This window comes from Haliotis rubra, unplaced genomic scaffold (genome assembly GCF_003918875.1).
Source record: "Haliotis rubra isolate DU_JTF1 unplaced genomic scaffold, ASM391887v1 Scf305, whole genome shotgun sequence".
Taxonomy (NCBI): domain Eukaryota; kingdom Metazoa; phylum Mollusca; class Gastropoda; order Lepetellida; family Haliotidae; genus Haliotis; species Haliotis rubra.
Genome location: NW_025766975.1, coordinates 137,596 through 157,455, shown reverse-complemented (window position 1 = coordinate 157,455; position 19,860 = coordinate 137,596). Strand labels below are relative to the sequence as shown.

The window sequence follows — 19,860 nt, the reverse complement described above, 5'->3', positions numbered from 1 at the left end:
GAAGTTCTGCGTTGTCTGAAGAGGCTCACTGCAGTTGACACTGCTGCTATCTCTGGTACCCGATGTCTGCATTGATAGCAGGTCTTCTGTCAATGTCTGCACTCTGATACCAATGCTGATGTAGCTGTAGAAGCAGGCTTCGTCTTCTTACTGATGATGGTGACTTCAGGTATGAGGATGGGTGGATCATCATAAACATCTGCTTCTTCGGAAGAACAATCTCGGCTGAGAAAGACCTCGTCTTCTGTGTAGAGCTGATCTTAGACTTCACTGAAGTCTTCATGGTAGTAGCCTTTTTCTTCTGCGAAGATGAAGATTTGGCCTTCTTCATCTGCGATGAGGTCAGCTCAGTAGACAATGATCTCTTATGGCCTCCAGCGTTCACCCCTGGTACATCGACCTGCTCCTGAGAAACATTCAGCAATTCACTAGAATTATGAATATCTGCAGTAGTGGTTAACACACGGTTATCAGCGCAATCACTCGATTTAGACATGACTTGTGAATACCTACGTACCCAGTCCTTAGCATGTCTATGGATGGAAAACAAGGTAATTATTAAATTCAACCACATTTAAATTTACACAAGACTTGCAGCGAGAGTAGAAGGAAGATGAAACAGTTCAATTAGGACATAATAAATGAGGGTCAGCCACAGACACTCGGTATCTACAACGAATACAAGTTTTCATCAAATGTAAACATGAAGAAAACACATGTCAAACAACGGAAAATTTAAATCAAATTTCCAACCGTAATGTAGAATATAATCCTAAAAACGTATACAGCAATAATTTTGATGTAAGGTCCGAAAATATAAAAGGATATGTGCCGTATAGGGACCCAGGTGCTCTCACAACCGTCCTCAAGGGCGAAGAAGGAGAGAGTGACAAATATGGCTGATCATGTGACCATTTGGGCGCCAAAGGGAGGAAAGGGACGCTACTCTTGGGTGAGTGATTTTACGTCCTCTTTTTTAAAAGGGAACTTCAAGGGATTTCAAGTGTTCCACTATCATTCACAAGAGGAAGGAGACAAGCATAATTAGCATGAGTCAGGATAAGGCAAAATTTTAATTTTTTCTAATGTTCTATTCCATCGAGTATGCTAATTTTATTTTCATTCATTGTTCCTGCTTGTGGCGGGTTTTTAATACACCAAGTTATACGACAAGTCCTGTACATACCTTCTCCAAAGCTTTCTGCATCAGCTCCCTACTCTCCTCAGTGACCTCCTGAACTGTAAACAACACATACATGCAGATGAGGTGAGGTGAGGTGAAATTGGGTTTAACGTCGTGCTTGAGAATATTTCGCTCATATGATGACGTGCATGCGTGTGTATGTGTATGTGTATGTGCGACTGCTTGTACTAGCCCAGACTGAAGCTGGTTTTATAGTGCTAGCCCACTGAGATACCATGCTGCAGTGAAGCATGAATACCCCACTCAGACACATTATACTGACTCCGAGCCGACCAGTCCTTGTTGTACCCATTAATGCCGAGCGCTAGGCAGGAACCAACAAGTACCATATTTTAACATCTTTTGGTATGACGCGGTCGGGGATCGAACCCGTGACCTTCTGCTCTCTGGGCGGACGCTCTAACCACTACACCATGGAGGCGGTCACTTGAAGATGAACACAGAGTTTTAATGTAAGACTGCCAGTAATACTCACAGTAAGAAGTTTTAGAAAAACAGATAATTCTGGCACTATTAACCTAGACAGTTTTTCCAAGACAAAAGAGCGACTGTTGTATACCAAAATTGGGTTCTTTAATCTGATTGGTTGAAAAACATGATCAAATGGTATTCGGTTCCTGGAAATTGCAAGACTATTCACTGCGTATTGACACGTAGAAATATCGGACACAATGGTATTGTTGCGTCAGCAGCAGTGGTAATGCAGTTGCAGATGCTACCGTGGGATTCAGCACAAAACGGCCGGCTGATGACCATGGGATCCTGAAACTGCTGATACACTTTACTGCTGTACCCGTACTCGATGTCAATGAGTGCAGACAGTAAAACCCATGTGGGCCTTTTGGTTTACTTTTGTGTTTACAATGTCGATAAACATTATGTGTAGGCCAATTTCCGGTGTTATTGAGTATTTGAAGCATGGGAATATTTCATTTGAAACCTCCGGCTAACGTCAGTTCCAAATGAATTCCCGTGCTTCAAATACTCAATAACACCCGAAATTGGCCAACACATGATGTTTATCTCCTAAGTGAACCATATTTCCCCAATAACAAAGCATCCTGATAATTATGAAGTCAAGAATAGACAACCTGAGTGTTGATGTTATAAGCATTGTCAAGCGCAACTGAGGTATGTGATAACAAGCGACTAAGTCACCAAGCCCGACTGTCCCACCCAATTTAGTCATTGTTTGGAACCAACTGCAATATGACAAGATAAGCTTGATTAATATGAAGATTGCTTATTTGTTAATACTGTAATACCAACCAATTTTCTGCTTGTACTCCTGTAGTTTCTTCTTGGCATCTTTGGCGTTTCTATGGCCCTGCATTGTGTCCTCCACAAGTTGTCTGGAAAACAGTACCACTTGTCATCACTTTTTCTCTAAACATTGGACATGCTGTAAGAGTGTATATGTGTTAGAAACCTAAGCAGTAGCCCTTTAGCCACCCATGCTTGTAGCTAGAAAAATGAACTGGTCCTGATGAATATGAACTAGCCCTATTTTTCACTTGAAGCTGTTTAAAAATAATATCTAATCGTACATCTGATAAGTACTAACTCCAATTTGTCTCCTGTGAATTAATAAAAACAAAACGCATTTGCTAAAATAAGGACTTGGGGCACAAACACTAGTGAAAACCAGTGTTTATATGGATATCTAGAAGTAGCATTCCCTAATGCAGTGAATATGGTTTAACATAACTAAAAATAATCAGCCCACATATTCTTGTCACTGAGAGCATGGGCAAGATAAAACTCTTGTGACTTTGAACAAGTCAGGAATGAAGCGATCATCCACAAGCCCTTGGAAAGATTCACAGTACTTTATGTCATACAACTCTTGGATTATACTTGCAGTACGTAAAAGTCTGTGGACTTAACTTAAAAATGTTACCACAACAAATGTCATAGATCTGTGTTTACAAACATTTGCAGAATGAAACACATGGTATTTATAAATATTATTGACAATAGTTCAGCTGCACAGTATAGATGAATGGATATGGCAGTTGAGAAACACAGCTGGAGAATTTCCAAATGGCTCAATAATAAACTACAGATAATTATTCTTCCTTATTGACTAGCCTTAAAACCGCTACATCATGTTGAATGATATGTACTGACATAATGGAGTCTCAGTGAACTACAATGCATCAACATTGGGAACAGATCAGCATCCAATGACAACTCACTTCATCATCTGCTCCTCTCGGAACTTCTTCTCCAGGAACTCCTTCATTAGCTCCTCGGTCTGACAGAACAGACAAGAACAAACAAATATCCCCTGCATCACTGTAATTATGTCTTCGAGTTATGATTATGTCAAATACTTAGGTGAAGGAGAGTATTGAAAGGCTTTTAAAGTTCTGCTCCAGAAAGGAGCACTATCACCAATTTCAAGCTAAGTCAAACTAGTTGCCATGGAAACGACAAAAATGTTTTATTCAGAATTCCAAAACTACCAAAAGCACCAGTACACCACCAGATCTATCTATGTGCCAAGTTTGGTGAAGAGATTCAGAGTTCTGCTTTAACATAGAAAATTCTGAGGAATATCACCATATGAGGTAAAGGTAACATATATTTAACATAGAATTCTCAGGAATATCACTATATGTAACATATATCTGGTTGAGTACAAGCAAGGTTAGGAAGGTAGGTGATTTTTCATAATCAGAATATATGAGCAAATTTAAGAGACATATTTAAAAATCATCATATATGAAAATGATTTACATAACGATAAGAGAAAATGACTTTGACAACCTAAGAATCGATCATGTGACACTATTTGTCTCTGGACCAACCTCTTTCTTCATGTCTTGCACTTTGTTCTTGTTGTCGCGAATCAAATTCTGTCGGGCCAAGATGGCTTCCTCGTGACTTAGCTTGCCCTCAAGTCTCCGACGTTCAATTTCAGCCAATTGCACCTCCAAGTCCCGCTGCCTCATATCGGACTGCCAGCGTATAAACGCTGAGGAATCTCGAGCCCCTGCCTCCAATTTCTCGAGCCTACAACATTACAGGGATAGTGTTATGTTTCAGTCCTGTCATGATTCCTTGATGCTGCTGCTACAGCATCTTGCAACAGAGAGACAATTTTCAAACTTTACAATGCATGCATCTCAATGATTTAATATAAAGCATCAAACTTGAAGCAATTCATGCACAGTGAAGAAAACGACACAGTTCAAACTGAACAACCACCCTGTAAAAATAATGATCAGTCACTTAACAAAGTGTCTTCACAACATCAGATAAAATTGTTCTTTGCTCTGTCTTCAATTATTGACACACATACAGAAAAGCACATCAGGGGAGATAACTCCATGATGCAAACTGACAGCATGAGACATGTCATAATCTGAACACAGCAACCTAAGTAGATATGTATCATTTACCATGTCTTAGAACACACTGTGCTTTTAAAAAAATACTCATTTGTTATAATGCATCCTTGTCTAACTACTTCTTATAGTCTCAGCTTTCTACCAATCAGAAGTACTAAAACAATTTACTTCTTCAACTCTTCCTCCTCTTTACGCTGGTACAGCATGCCTTCTCTGAGAATACTGGCTGCATTCAGTTTCACTGGAACTTCTTTGCTCTGAAAATAAAGTTACTCAAATGAAACTGTATGTACCACATCCACAGTCAAGTCATTCATATTGGACAGTACTTAACAGATTAGTGACATTCAATACACATGTCTTCATTGTACACAGTGGTAACAAATAAAGAGTCTGGAAGAGTCTAAATTCTAGGACACACTATGAGTCTAGGCATTGGTAACAAATATAGAGTCTGGAAGAGTCTAAATTCTAGGCCACACTATGAGTCTAGGCATTTCTTCATTGTACACAGTGGTAGCAAATATAGAGTCTGGAAGAGTCTATATTCTAGGACACACTATGAGTCTAGGCATTGGATAGGTGCCATTTATATGGCTTTATGTTGGTTTGTTCAATATGGTGGCTTTATGTTGGTATGTTCTATGACAGAGTGGCTCTAAGTTGATTTGTTCTAGGACAAGGGGGCAGGCTTTATGTTGGTATGTTCTAGGACAGTGGTTCTATGTTGATTTGCTTCTAGGACAAGGGGGCAGGCTTTATGTTGGTATGTTCTAGGACAGTGGTTCTATGTTGATTTGTTCTAGGACAAGGTGGCAGGCTTTATGTTGGTATGTTCTAGGACAGTGGCTATATGTATATATGTTCTAGGACAAGGTGGCAGGCTTTATGTTGGTATGTTCTAGGACAGTGGTTCTATGTTGATTTGTTCTAGGACAAGGTGGAAGGCTTTATGTTGGTATGTTCTAGGACAGTGGTTCTATGTTGATTTGCTCTAGGACAGTGGCTATATGTATATATGTTCTAGGACAAGGTGGCAGGCTTTATGTTGGTATGTTCTAGGACAGTGGTTCTATGTTGATTTGTTCTAGGACAAGGTGGCAGGCTTTATGTTGGTATGTTCTAGGACAGTGGCTATATGTATATATGTTCTAGGACAAGGTGGCAGGCTTTATGTTGGTATGTTCTAGGACAGTGGCTATATGTATATATGTTCTAGGACAAGGTGGCAGGCTTTATGTTGGTATGTTCTAGGACAGTGGTTCTATGTTGATTTGTTCTAGGACAAGGTGGCGGGCTTTATGGTGGTATGTTTTAGGACAGTTGATATGTTCCAGGACAAGATGGCAGGCTTTATGTTGGTATGCTCTAGGATTGTGGCTCTATGTGGATATGTTCTGAGACAAGGTGGCGAGCTTTATGTTGGTATGTTCTAGGATTGTGACTTTATGTCAGAGTGTTCTTGGACAGGGTATGTTTATGTTTGTGTGTTCCAGAACTCACCAGAAACCCAGGCACAGGGTGGGCTTTATGCTTGTCAAAGTCCAGTTTTCCGTCTTCTTCTGACATAATGTTATTTAGAACTTCCTTTGCCTTCTGAGACTTCTCTGGGTTGGCACACGCAAACTGTATCCTAGATGCTTCCATCAGCCTCTCCTGGAACATTAAATACAAGAGGTGAGGTGAGGTGAGGTGAGGTGAGGTGAGGTGAGGTGAAATTGGGTGTAACGTCGTGCTTGAGAATATTTCGCTCATATGACGACGTGCATGCGTGTGTATGTGTATGTGCGGCTGCTTGTACTAGCCCAGGCTTAAGCTGGCTTTATAGTGCTAGCCCATTGAGATACCATGCCGCAGTGAAGCATGAATACCCCACCCAGACACATTATACTGACTCCGAGCTGACCAGTCCTTGTTGTACCCATTCATGCGAGCGCCAGGCAGGGACCAACAAGTACCATATTTTAACGTCTTTTGGTATGGCGCGGTTGGGGATCGAACCCGGCGACCTTCCGCTCTCCGGGCGGACACTACATACAAGAGACATTATACAGGAGACTCTATACACACAAATAATGATACACAGACACTGTGCACACCTAACCTTTGATGTTTGTTTGATAATGAAACACAATAGACCCAAAACATAAGGAGATTGGGATTAACATCATTACAAACGTTAATTTTCTTTGATTTCTGGCACTTCCAATGCGAAACCACCTGATAATATAGATGTGAAACTGATATTCAGACAATCTGACTCAAACAATATTGATTCTCCAGTGAATTAACAGTGTGTTCTGACTGAACCTAGTTGCTTCTGGTTCAAGTACCTCGGCAGCTCTGCGGTTGACTTCCTTCTGTCTGTTGATGCGGTCAAACTCTGATGGTGTCCGGTACAGTCCAGACGGGGGAGGAGTGTGCTTCTGCAGTTTGGGGATCTGACATGGACAAAAGCAAGCAATAAATTACAACAGAAAGTAAGGGATCTGACAACAAGCAACATCATCAAGTTTAGTGACAATCCACAATTGGTTGGGTGGTTTGTTGTTTAAAGCCGCACTCAGCAATATTCCAGCTATATGGCAGCGGTCTGCAAGTAATCGTGTCTGGATCAGACAATCCAGTGATCAACAGCATGAGCATCGATCTACACAATTGGGAAATGATGACATGTGTCAACCAAGTCAGCAAGCCTGACCACCCGATCCCGTTAGTCGCCTCTTACGACAAGCATGGGTTGCTGAAGACCAATTCTAACCCGGATCTTCATGGGTGACCTGTCCACAAGCCAGAGAGTTGTCAAGGAACACAAGCATACAATACGTAACCATTTAACGGACCAGTGATTTGACCAGAAGCAATATAGTCAGCAATGACATCATGTAAATAATGACATCTGCACCAAGCAAACCAATGAGTGAAATCATGAGCCTGAGACAGATCAGAGAGTGAGAAGGTAAAGATGAATAACAGTTTAGGAAAGCAGTTTCCTTTGAAAGATGACCATTTAAGAAGATCAAATCTTTTGGTTTATGGCACACCAGGAACAACGGAAGAAAACACTGAACGTGCACTCAGTAAATTTCATTAACAACTGATCTTCTCAGAACATAGAGTTAATAACATCTACTTCAAAGTCATGCCCCAGTTGCCCATCTCTGAAAACCAGTGTAAACACGCTGATCAGGAGCATTGAAGCAACCTTCATTTACATGTCCAATCAGGAAGCCATGTCCAATGTAGCAAAACTCGCAGGCTCAAAGATAAGCATGCAGAAAGATCTGTCCTCTATGATAAAGAAGAAATCGGCAATCCTGTGCTGCCAATCAAGAGACATCCAAGATCGAGAGGAACTAAGATTGAGGATGAAAATACTAAGAAGTGGAGCCTTCATAGAAATCCCAACATTCCATGGGCACCTTGGACAAAGGATGACCGAAAATGACACATCTGCTATTTTATTTAAACATGTTCACAAATGCCAATATTTCTCATCTGTAACTACCATTATGATAGTATAAAATGTAAATAACAGTCTCAAGTTAGCATCATCTTCCCCTTATGGATGTTTTTTTGTCATGTACGTTACTTTAAGTATCCCCCATGACTCTAACTTGCACCTTTATGCAAATGAGATGAACAGCAGAACCCATATTTGTGTTTATCCACAAAAATTCACTGGATTTATTATGTTAACGTGCAGTGTTTAGTTCATTTTAACAATTAGATCATTCAAAGTTCTTTTTATTACTGAGCACAATGTGCAAAAAATGTTTCAAATGAATATGCATGTGCCATTTTTTCCCAGAATTTATACCATCAAGAATATCTGATGATACGGAGATTGACAACTTGAACAAAATATTCAGCCTTTACGATGGGATGATGGAAATCTCTTCTGTAAACTAGATAGTCCAACATATACCGGTAGTTTTGACCTTCACACAAGATTAAATGACCGTAGCAATGATTGACCAAGACAGCAATAGGCTTGCTTTGACCACCCCACAGTGAGTGAGCCTTGTTTTTCGCCACTGTCTGCAATATTCCAGAAACATGATGGTGGGATACCTGGTGAGAAATGGGCTTCACACCTTGTCAGGGGTGGAAATAACTTTAAAATTGCTAGTGTACTCTGGAACAGTGGCACATGTAAAATCACTTGCCCTGATAATTTTTCCACTATACCGGCCGTTTTCTTGTTGATTTTTTAAAATAAACAACATAATTAACATTGGAAAGTCAACTGGACACCGGTACAGTGTGATATACAAATTTGCTTGCCCGACAGAAAAAAACACTGGACTCGGACGTCGGGCAATGGGTTATTTCCACCCCTGCTTGTACATATGTGGGGAATCGAACCCGGGTCTTCGGCATGATGAGCGAACACATTAACCACTAGGCTACCCTACCACCCTGAACAATTTGAAACTGAACATTGCCAGTTACTGAGTGAGTATTGTTTAACAGACCTACATTGTGATACCAAAACCATTAACACAATGTACCTATGTGGAGGATTGAACTCCGGACACGCTGCAAGCTCCCCTTGTTTGTCACAATGCAAATAAATATTACATCATCATCTACTCTATAGTCTGTTTGCAGTGAAAACGTACCGATGAATTTCACTCTAAATAAAAAGTAAATCGATTAAAGCGAAATTAAGACTGCGATTCCTCATAATTTTACCTTGCCAATTGAACATTCAAATCTCAGAATTTTATTCAACTTAGGATAAAAGTTGTTTAACAAACGATCATAGTTTCAAATCGCTATTATTGGTTTGTATAATTACAAGGGGTATGCACATTAGATGAAACACTGAGAACAAGAAGGGCTTGGTCTAAGTTAACGCTTATCACGTCCCGCCCGTGCCTTTGTTTCACTGTTCCATCTACTGCGCTTACCCCCTTGTAATAGAAACCAATAATAGCGATTTGAATCTATGATCGTTTGTTAAACAACTTTTATCCTAAGATGAATAAAATTTTGAGATTTAAATGTTCATTTGGCAAGGTAAAATTATGAGGATTCGCAATCTTAATTTCACTAAATTTGATTTACCTGTTTGTTAAAAGTGAAATTCATCGGTACATTTTCACTGCAAACAGATTATACAATGGATAACTTGCAACACTACCACAGTGAGATCAATTTTCAACTTCCCTTACAATAATAAAAATGTAAACAGAACCCAAGTCTCTTGTGACATTGAAATTTCAACATGAGTCGTTAAATACTTAAAGAGGCTATCAGGATTTCAACTTTTATCTAAATGTGTTGCTACATCTGAAATCAAGACACAAGGATGAGATTCTCTTTATCACCCCAAATCATCTTTTCAACATTTTTTGTTTGTAACAGTAGCAACAGCTTCTTAAGGTAAAACGTGCAGCTAACCAGCTTGAGAGGCAGAGAGATTAGATATGTTATTTGATTATGATGTCATGGCAACAGATGACGTCGTAATAGCCTGCGAACTACTGTGATGAAATTTCATTGTTGCGACTTCTGTGGAACTCAGTTTGGGATGAAAAATATTTTAGATTCCATTGTTCATTTACAAAGTAATACATTTTACAAACAGATAAATAAAATAATTCTTCTCCCAATTACAATCCTAATCCATATGCACCGTATCACGTAATAAAATAGCACAAGCAACTGCCCCTAAAGATACTCCATTCACATGCACAAGACGTGGTCAGACACAAGAGAAATACATGCTCATGAATAATCAGAGGAGGTAGGACAGATAATTATCAGTCATTATCCAAGAATCCTAAATATAATGACGAAGCCTGACAGATGTCTCCAAGACAATTATCTAGTCAGCATATCAAACTAGCTGTGTGAATGGAGTGGATCTGTGCGTCTTCGGATCTGGGAGAACAGGGACAAAGGCTGGGGATAATTGCAAGATTATACACATACATCATGTACAACCACAGTGTTTGAGTCTGACAGCGGTCATTATGCATAATATGCATAATTACAGGAATTACATAAGTTTAATGGCTGCATCATTCTCAACACCATCCTGGTCACATTATTGTTCAGGGGCGGATACGGTTTTTTGAGAAAGGGGGGGGTGCACACTTCATTTTCATGTGAGTTTCAATGGTCATTTAATAAACTTTCAGGACAAGAGGGGGGTGGGGGAGGCACACCCCTGCACCCCCCTCTGGATCTGCCTATGTTGTTGATAGTACTCAGAGAACTCATTCTGCAAAATTTGACAGGCAGAAACACTGGCAGTCATTGAAAGAGTACTGGGTCATTTTTTTAAAGCAAGTGTATGGTCTTGTCTCAATACGGAATAAAGTATTGTGCATCCCAAAATATTGTTTCACCCAACTGCATTCTTTAGCAGACATATGGCACAGAATTAGCCTTTAGCAACCCATTTCATAAGATGCAACCTACAGGATTGGGTAGTCAGACTCACTGACTTGGTGGCTGGCGATCAACTAGACTAATGCTGAGTCCAGAGATTCAGAACCTGAGGACATCTAGACTTGCTCTATTTAGGGCTTTAGCACTGCAGATAGGGCTTGGCAGTAGGGAAAATAATGGGGTTCGGGGACTGTGAGACAGACTAGCGGTCAACACACTCCAGTTGGGTAGGTCAATGCTCATGATGTCAATCACTGGTCTGTCTGGTCCAGACTTGATTATTTGCAGATCGCCGCCATATAGCTGGATTATTGCTGAATGTGGCGTAAACCTAAACTAAAATCACTCACTCACCCATCCCTATTTTTCCGCTATAATATTGGTCCAGACTTGATTATTTACAGATTATTATGAACTCATATAGTGGGAGTATTGCTGATTGTGACAATAACTGAAAATAAACACAATGTGCTTGCTGTTCCAGACTGACATCAATGAGGAAGTTAACAAGATGTGATGGGGGGACCTATTACACATTGTACAGCCACTTGTATCCATATCATACAAAGAGAACACTTTCAGTCTCATCTTAACCCTTAACTTTCAGATTCAGGGGTCTGCCAGTACATTTACGATGCATTCATACCAAGCCACAACAAATATACAGCAAAGTATGTCCTCAGTTCGCAGTGTCTATGGCGTATGAATAATATGGTTCATGTGGCCATTAAAACTATTTGACAGATGTGAATGTTCTTTGGAAGTACATTTAGATCAACAAGTGCAATGAACATGCCAAGTTGCTACAATGTGAAGTAACTCTAAGAGACACAGATTCTGATCATAGTCAATTAGCAAAGAGTGAGTGAGTGAGTGAGTGAGTGAGTGAGTGAGTGAGTGAGTGAGTGAGTGAGTGAGTGAGTGAGTGAGTGAGTGAGTGAGTGAGTGAGTGAGTGAGTGAGTATGGTTTTAGGTAGCTTTTAGCAATATTCCAGCAATATCACGGCGGGGGACACCAGAAATGCGCTTCACACATTGTACCCATGTGGGGAATCGAACCCGGGTCTTCAGCTTGACGAGTGGACACTTTAAGTTTAACCATTAGGCTACCCCACCACCCCTTATTAGCAATGACATGGATTACATTGTTGTGGGGGGTTGTTCTGCTCCAGGTATGACTGTCCAAAAAGATTTGAGATGGAACAGTTTCTATAAAGCTGGTTGTACTTATAAAGGGGGGCTTTATTCATCTTGACATGCATCTTATCTATTCACCCAGTACGTACCAGACACTTATCTGAAAATACCAAATTCATGCAACCTTCCCACAATATTCAAGATTCATGAATGGAGACAGGTTTACTTAGAGACATTAGACAGTGACAATATTCTGAAAAGTTCATTTAATTCTAGGGTCTGTTTACTGCTTGTTACAACTTATTTGACCAATTGTATTCCCTTTTCGTATTGTAAACATTCAAATGTGTCTTTCAGTGTAATTTAATGACTATTCAGTATGCTGTGCTGTTGAGTACTGATTTCACAATTTACTTCTCATAGAACTGATTTTGGGTTAAACTTTGCGATTCAATTTGGAAATCTTCTTATTGAACACACATAACAACCCCAACAGCTTTTTTATGTGAGGCCAGACCAATTTTATTTCTTGTTTTATGGATCCGCCGGTCGTATTTTTTTAAGAATAAGAAAAAAATTAAAATTAATTTTCCCCGCTCAAAAAATAAAATCCTCATGTTCTTATTAGCCAAAAATGTAAACCTACAAAAAAACACCTTTTTAAAATTGTTTTTTGCTCCATATAAACTCCATAAATTGGCAAAATAAAAATACTTTTAATATTTAAAAGGAAAATTATTTTGACTAGTGATTTTCATTTTTTATTTTTTTCCCTTCTGCCTTTAGGTTTTCTGAGGACAAAAATCTGTAAAAGAAATAAAATTGGTCTGGCCCGGTGTAATTTATTCCTATCCAGTCTTTATTCCTAGGTTCTTGATTATGTCCCTGATGTGGAGAAATATGTATTCTTGTATTTTCTGGACAGATCAATATCCATAGACCTCAACTTGGAATCTGTGTCCGTTTGTAGCACACACTGCATCGGCAGCACTCATCAGAAGTATCAATCAATGGCAACCTCGTCTTTGCTTCAGGCATGACAATAACACCTCTTAATTGAGGTAATAACTCTACCAAGAGGATAAGATAGAAAGGACTATGTTGGTTTATGGCAGCAACCTTATCTTCAGATTGGACCAATTGGGGATGGAGAATGGTGCACCATAGTCCCTCTAAATATTTCCCCTCTTAAGATACTGGGTTAATACTGGTCTTCAGGAATTCAAACTTATTGTAAGAGGTGACTTATATGATCGTGGTGGTCAAGGTTGTTGACTTGGTCAGTGCTTGTCATTACATCCTAACTGTTCAGACTTATGCTAATGATTTAAATCACTGGATTGTCTGGTTTATACACAATTGTTTACAGATTGGTTCCATACAGCTGGAAATGTTTTACATGTGGCCTTAAACACCAAAACAATCTAAATATTCCAAAACATGTGAATAAAGATATAAATAATTCCACTCTGACAAGGGGCAGTGGGGTAGCCTAGCCAAAGACCTGGGTTTAATTCCCAAAATAGGTACAATGTGTGAAGCCCATTTCTGGTGTCCCCTGCAGTGATATTGATGGAATATTGCTAAAAGTGGCATAAAACTAAACTCACTCACTCCTCTGAGATACATTGTATCACTTTTTAACAAACTGCAGACTCTTATAATGTAATGTTAACTGAATTGTTTTGTTTGTTGAATAACACTGAACTCAGTAATATTCCATACTCGGCTTATATAAGCAATGTTGTCAGGTCATGATGACCTGTAGTCAGCTAAATGGACACCCAACCTGATCACTGAGTCACCTCTCACAATGGGCATTGCTTGATGGGGGCTTATTCTGATCCTGGGTCAATACAAGGTGGATTCAGATTCAATTCAGTTTGACATTATTTCTCATCTCTCCTGTCCTTCTTTCATCATTGTCCTTCTTTCATCATTGTGCTTTTCTCATCATTATCCTTTTCTCATCATGGTCCTTCTCACATCATTTTCCTTTTCTCATCACCCTCTTCTCACCATTGTCTTCTCTCATCATTGGCCTTTCACGCCTGTCCTTCTATCATTGTCCTTATCTCATCATTGTTCTTCTTTCATCATTGTCCTTCTTTCACATACATCACTGTCTTTCTCACATCATTGTCCTTCTCTCACCATTGTCTTTTTTCATCATTGGCCTTTCATGCCTGTCCTTCTATCATTGTCCTTATCTCATCATTGTTCTTCTTTCATCATTGTCCTTCTTTCACATACATCACTGTCTTTCTCATCATTGTTCTTCTCTCATCATAGTAAATTCACGACTGTCCTTCTAACATTGTCCTTATCTCATCATTGTCCTTCTTTCACATACATCATTGTCTTTCTCACATCACTGTCCTCCTCTCACCATTTTTCTTCTCTCATCATTGTCCTTTCACAACTGTCCTTTTAGCATTGTCCTTCTCTCATCATTGTTCTTCTTTCATCATTGTCCTTCTTTCACATACATCATTGTCTTTCTCAGATCATTGTCCTTCTCTCATCATTGGCCTTTCACGACTGTCCTTTTATCATTGTCCTTCTCTCATCATTGTCTTTCTTTCACATACATCATTGTCTTTCTCACATCATTGTCCTCCTCTCACCATTTTTCTTCTCTCATCATTGTCCTTTCACGACTGTCCTTTTAGCATTGTCCTTCTCTCATCATTGTTCTTCTTTCATCATTGTCCTTCTTTCACATACATCATTGTCTTTCTCACATCATTGTCCTTCTCTCATCATTGGCCTTTCACGACTGTCCTCTTAGCATTGTCCTCTCATTATTGTCCTTCTTTCATCATTGTCTTTCTTTCACATACTTTGTCTTTCTTACATCATTGTCCTCTCATCATTGTCCTTCTCTCGCCATTGTTCTTCTCTCATCATTGTAATTTCAAGACTGTCCTTTTAGCATTGTCCTTCTCTCATCATTGTTCTTCTTTCATCATTGTCCTTCTTTCACATACATCATTGTCTTTCTCACATCATTGTCCTCTCATCATTGTTCTTCTTTCATCATTGTAATTTCACGACCGTCCTTTTATCATTGACCTTCTCTCATCATTGTTCTTCTCTCATCATTGTCTTTTCACAACTGTCCTTTTATCATTGTCCTTCTTTCATCATTGTCTTTCTTTCACATACATCATTGTCTTTCTCACATCATTGTCCTCCTCTCATCATTGTTCTTCTCTCATCATTGTCCTTTCACGACTGTCCTTTTAGCATTGTCCTTCTCTCATCATTGTCCTTCTTTCATCATTGTCTTTCTTTCACATACATCATTGTCTTTCTCACATCATTGTCCTTCTCTCATCATTGGCCTTTCACGACTGTCCTCTTAGCATTGTCCTTCTCTCATCATTGTCCTTCTTTCATCATTGTCTTTCTTTCACATACTTTGTCTTTCTTACATCATTGTCCTCTCATCATTGTCCTTCTCTCACCATTGTTCTTCTCTCATCATTGTCCTTTCAAGACTGTCCTTTTAGCATTGTCCTTCTCTCATCATTGTTCTTCTTTCATCATTGTCCTTCTTTCATACATCATTGTCTTTCTTACATCATTGTCCTCTCATCATTGTTCTTCTTTCATCATTGTAATTTCACGACCGTCCTTTTATCATTGACCTTCTCTCATCATTGTTCTTCTCTCATCATTGTCTTTTCACAACTGTCCTTTTATCATTGTCCTTCTCTCATCATTGTCTTTCTTTCACATACATCATTGTCTTTCTCACATCATTGTCCTCCTCTCACCATTGTTCTTCTCTCATCATTGTCCTTTCACGACTGTCCTTTTATCATTGTCCTTCTCTCATCATTGTCCTTCTTTCATCATTGTCTTTCTTTCACATACATCATTGTCTTTCTCACATCATTGTCCTTTTCACATCATTGTCCTTTCACGACTGTCCTTTTAGCATTGTCCTTCTCTCATCATTGTCCTTCTTTCATCATTGTCTTTCTTTCACATACATCATTGTCTTTCTTACATCATTGTCTTTCTCACATCATTGTCCTCTTCTCATCATTGTCCTTCTCTCATCATTGGCCTTTCACCACTGTCCTTTTTAGCATTGTACTTCTTTCATCATTGTCTTTCTTTCACATACTTTGTCTTTCTTACATCATTGTCCTCTCATCATTGTCCTTCTCTTACCATTTTTCTTCTCTCATCATTGTCCTTTCACGACTGTCCTTTTAGCATTGTCCTTATCTCATCATTGTCCTTCTTTCATCATTGTCTTTCTTTCACATACATCATTGTCTTTCTTACATCATTGTCCTCTTATCATTGTCCTTCTCTCACCATTTTTCTTCTTATCATTGTCCTTTCATGACTGTCCTTTTAGCATTGTCCTTCTCTCATCATTGTCCTTCTTTCACATACATCATTGTCTTTCTTACATCATTGTCCTCTCATCATTGTCCTTCTCTCACCATTTTTCTTCTCTCATCATTGTCCTTTCACGACTGTCCTTTTAGCATTGTCCTTTTAGCATTGTCCTTCTCTCATCATTGTCCTTCTTTCATCATTGTCTTTCTTTCACATACATCATTGTCTTTCTCACATCATTGTCCTCTCATCATTGTCTTTCTCACAACATTGTCCTCCTCTCATCATTGTTCTTCTTCATCATTGTCCTTCTTTCATCATTGTCTTTCTTTCACATACATCATTGTCTTTCTCACAACATTGTCCTCTTCTCATCATTGTTCTTCTTTCATCATTGTCCTTCTTTCATCATTGTCCTTCTTTCACATATATCATTGTCCTTTCATCATTGTCCCTCTCTCATCATTGTCAGTCAGTTCTCACTAGTGTCCTCGAATACTAACTATACCAACCACATGTTTCATATCTAAAGACAAAAGTGTACATTTATGATAGAGTCACAATGTCACCATTAAAAAGTGATACAATGCATGTACTCATTGTTGGGATTAAAATCTACCTAATATGTTTCACAGAATCTCAATGAATTTATCCAGATCAAAGCATTCAGTGGTTACATTGTTACCACTTCAGAACTAAGGCCCCGAAAAGGACCTTTCATTACATAACAAGTGAGTGGGTGCTTTGGGGACAGTGTTCTGTCTTATCCGAGCTTGATGTGTGAGAATCAAATGCCAGAAGTGACATTTATAACTTGGTGAAACCCACTAGAACTGGTACAGTTCGGACAGATCTTCCGAACTAAACTCATGGGGACTCTAAACTCTATTTCTACATCAGATCAACAAACTAATTGTGAAAGAAGCTCGACATTACTTGGAAGAAACAATACCCAGCAAATAACTAATTACACAAACATTTGTCCAACATCACACCCACAGGAAAACATAAAATTCACAATTGGGACTCTGTAAATCCACAATATGCCCAGAAGGTGGATGGAAAATAGACACACAATATAAGATTAATTTTTTACAGACTGACTGACTGAGTTTAGTTTTACACCGCTTTTAGCAATATTCCAGCAACATCAAGGCGGGGGACACCAGAAATGGGCTTCACACATGTGGGGATTCGAACCCGGGTCTTCGGCGTGAGGAGCGAACGCTTTAACCACTAGGCTACCCCACCGCCCCATTTTTTACAGAACAAAAGGAACAAAAAACGAGAAAAACTATGTATGAAATAGAAAATTCTAATCAAACAAAGCCATTCCTTTGAAATGGATGGATAATGAAAACCTTTCAATACTTAATGGCATTTAAGTTGTGATATTAGAGAGGAAATTGGGTACCTGTTATCACAAAGCATGCTATCAGAGATGATGGCAACAGTTAATCAAAATCACAATTGCATCACATCAGTTAAATTATGCATGATAGGATCATGGTTGCTACTCCAATGAAATACTCTATTTCATTTTAATATATTGATTATTGAAGCTTGTAATTGCAAAATGCATTATTCCTTTTAAAACCCTTTTGATGATATGAGAACAATTTAACAGGGGAAAATGAGGGTATAACTATGAAAACAAGCACAGTCCCCATCCCAGTAAATGCATTTGGGAACTTAAGGAGGTGGGGGCATAAGGGAGAGTGAGAGGAAATAGGAGTGGGAGAGAGAGTTAGGGGAGAAAGGAGAAGGAAAGAAAGAAGAAAACAAAGGAAGGAAGAGGAGGGGGAAGAGGAGGGGTAGAAGGGTGGGATGGGGAAAGTAGGAGGGGAGCAAGAAAAATGGAGTGAGAGGGGGGTAGGGAGAGGAAGACTGAGAGTGAGAAGAAAGAGAGAGGAGAGGAGAGGCGCAGAGGATTAAGGGAGAAGAATGACATTGATAGTTTTAAAGTTACCAAATGAGAGACAACAAATGGAAGGGGAGGTGGAGAGAGAGAAGTAGAGGAGGAATGGAGGGCATGGGATGTGTTGTACTCACCGGCTCAGGAACTGGAACACTTCTTGCTTTGGGCTGTGTCAGCTTGAAAGGTTTCACCTCTGTACAAGAAACACATTTCATCAGTACATGGTTTCACACTGTCATATTATTACATGCACTTTGTATAGTTTTACCCATACTCATCCTTGTAATATCAATTACCCCTTCAGGATTCCGGGTTATGACCGGTCCCGACATGTGGTGGTTATATGAGGTGACCAAATGGACTCACTGACATGGTTGACTGTCTCTCAACATACTCTCGACAGAGTGGTTGTTACTCACAACCTCAATGATTGTCTGGTCCAAAGTGATTATGTACAGACAGTGTTCACGAATAGCGTCTGACCCTCTGACATATCCGGCAGATTTGCCAATGGTCCGATAGAAGTCTGCAACCCGCCAGCCCCAATGTCAGACTGTATATTTCACAATGACTTTGACTGAAGTTGTTATATGTGACATGTGACACTTGTTTGCCCTTTATAAATCTTACGTTTGTTAAAAATTTCAATGCCAATTATAAGAAATGTTGAATATGAAATGTGTGTTTAATTTTATTCTATGGGTCCTGTGAATTTTGAATGGGTCAGACAGACATCTGAAACTTACAGGACCCAATGTCCTGTTACTTTGAAACCCCATTCGTGAACACTGGTCAGACAGCAACAAACAACTGTGGAGTAGATGCCAGTGTTGCCTGACCTACCTGTGGCTGGGACCACCTTCTTCTTGGGCTTCACCTTATGGTCCAGCTTGTCCTTCATAAGCGTCACCATCTCCTGCAGCTCTGATAGCCACCTGCATCATCCACAACATCAACATGTGTCAACATCTCCAACAGCACTCACAACCACCTGTTACAGCAGACTGACACATACACAATCTTTATTCATGAACATACTGCCGCTTTTTCCTATCGTGCCACCATTCATAGTGTGAAAAGTATTCTTTTAAGACCTTCTTGGAGAATAGGACATCTGAACTGAAGGACATTCTTGGAGATATCTGAATATTAAGACCTTCTTGGAGATATCTTAATGTGAAAGACCTTCTTGGAGATATCTGAATTGAAAGACCTTCTTGGAGATTTGTCACTGATTTCAACTCTCTGCATGCTGCATGTGATCTCATTCTTGCTCACCATCATCAAATTTCCTTTAAACCTTGATTACTGTTTATTTCACTGTAAAGAATCACCATGTTTCTTAATCATTGTTGTATTTCTTGCATGTAACAGTTCACAAGTAAATTTAAAACTAAAGCTTGCAAAGGGTTCTACAATTAAAACCTAACCTTAGAGTCATGTTTTCACTTTAACATCAACATGCACATCACAATCTC

General features: G+C 39.3%; 1 protein-coding gene across 2 annotated transcripts in view; it reads right to left on the bottom strand.

Annotated features, from left to right (window-relative positions):
• LOC124282859 (cilia- and flagella-associated protein 99-like) overlaps positions 1-19,860 on the bottom strand; it is a 51,790-nt gene that overhangs the window by 10,835 nt on the left and 21,095 nt on the right. For both annotated transcript variants that reach the window (XM_046718892.1, XM_046718893.1), the window contains exons 6-14: positions 19,226-19,317; positions 18,517-18,575; positions 6,894-7,001; positions 6,064-6,216; positions 4,729-4,817; positions 4,018-4,222; positions 3,403-3,461; positions 2,474-2,556; positions 1,187-1,239 (exon numbers count right to left, since the gene is read on the bottom strand). In XM_046718892.1, the coding sequence (XP_046574848.1) occupies positions 1,187-1,239; positions 2,474-2,556; positions 3,403-3,461; positions 4,018-4,222; positions 4,729-4,817; positions 6,064-6,216; positions 6,894-7,001; positions 18,517-18,575; positions 19,226-19,317 (901 nt within the window). The remainder of the gene's footprint in view (positions 1-1,186; positions 1,240-2,473; positions 2,557-3,402; positions 3,462-4,017; positions 4,223-4,728; positions 4,818-6,063; positions 6,217-6,893; positions 7,002-18,516; positions 18,576-19,225; positions 19,318-19,860) is intronic.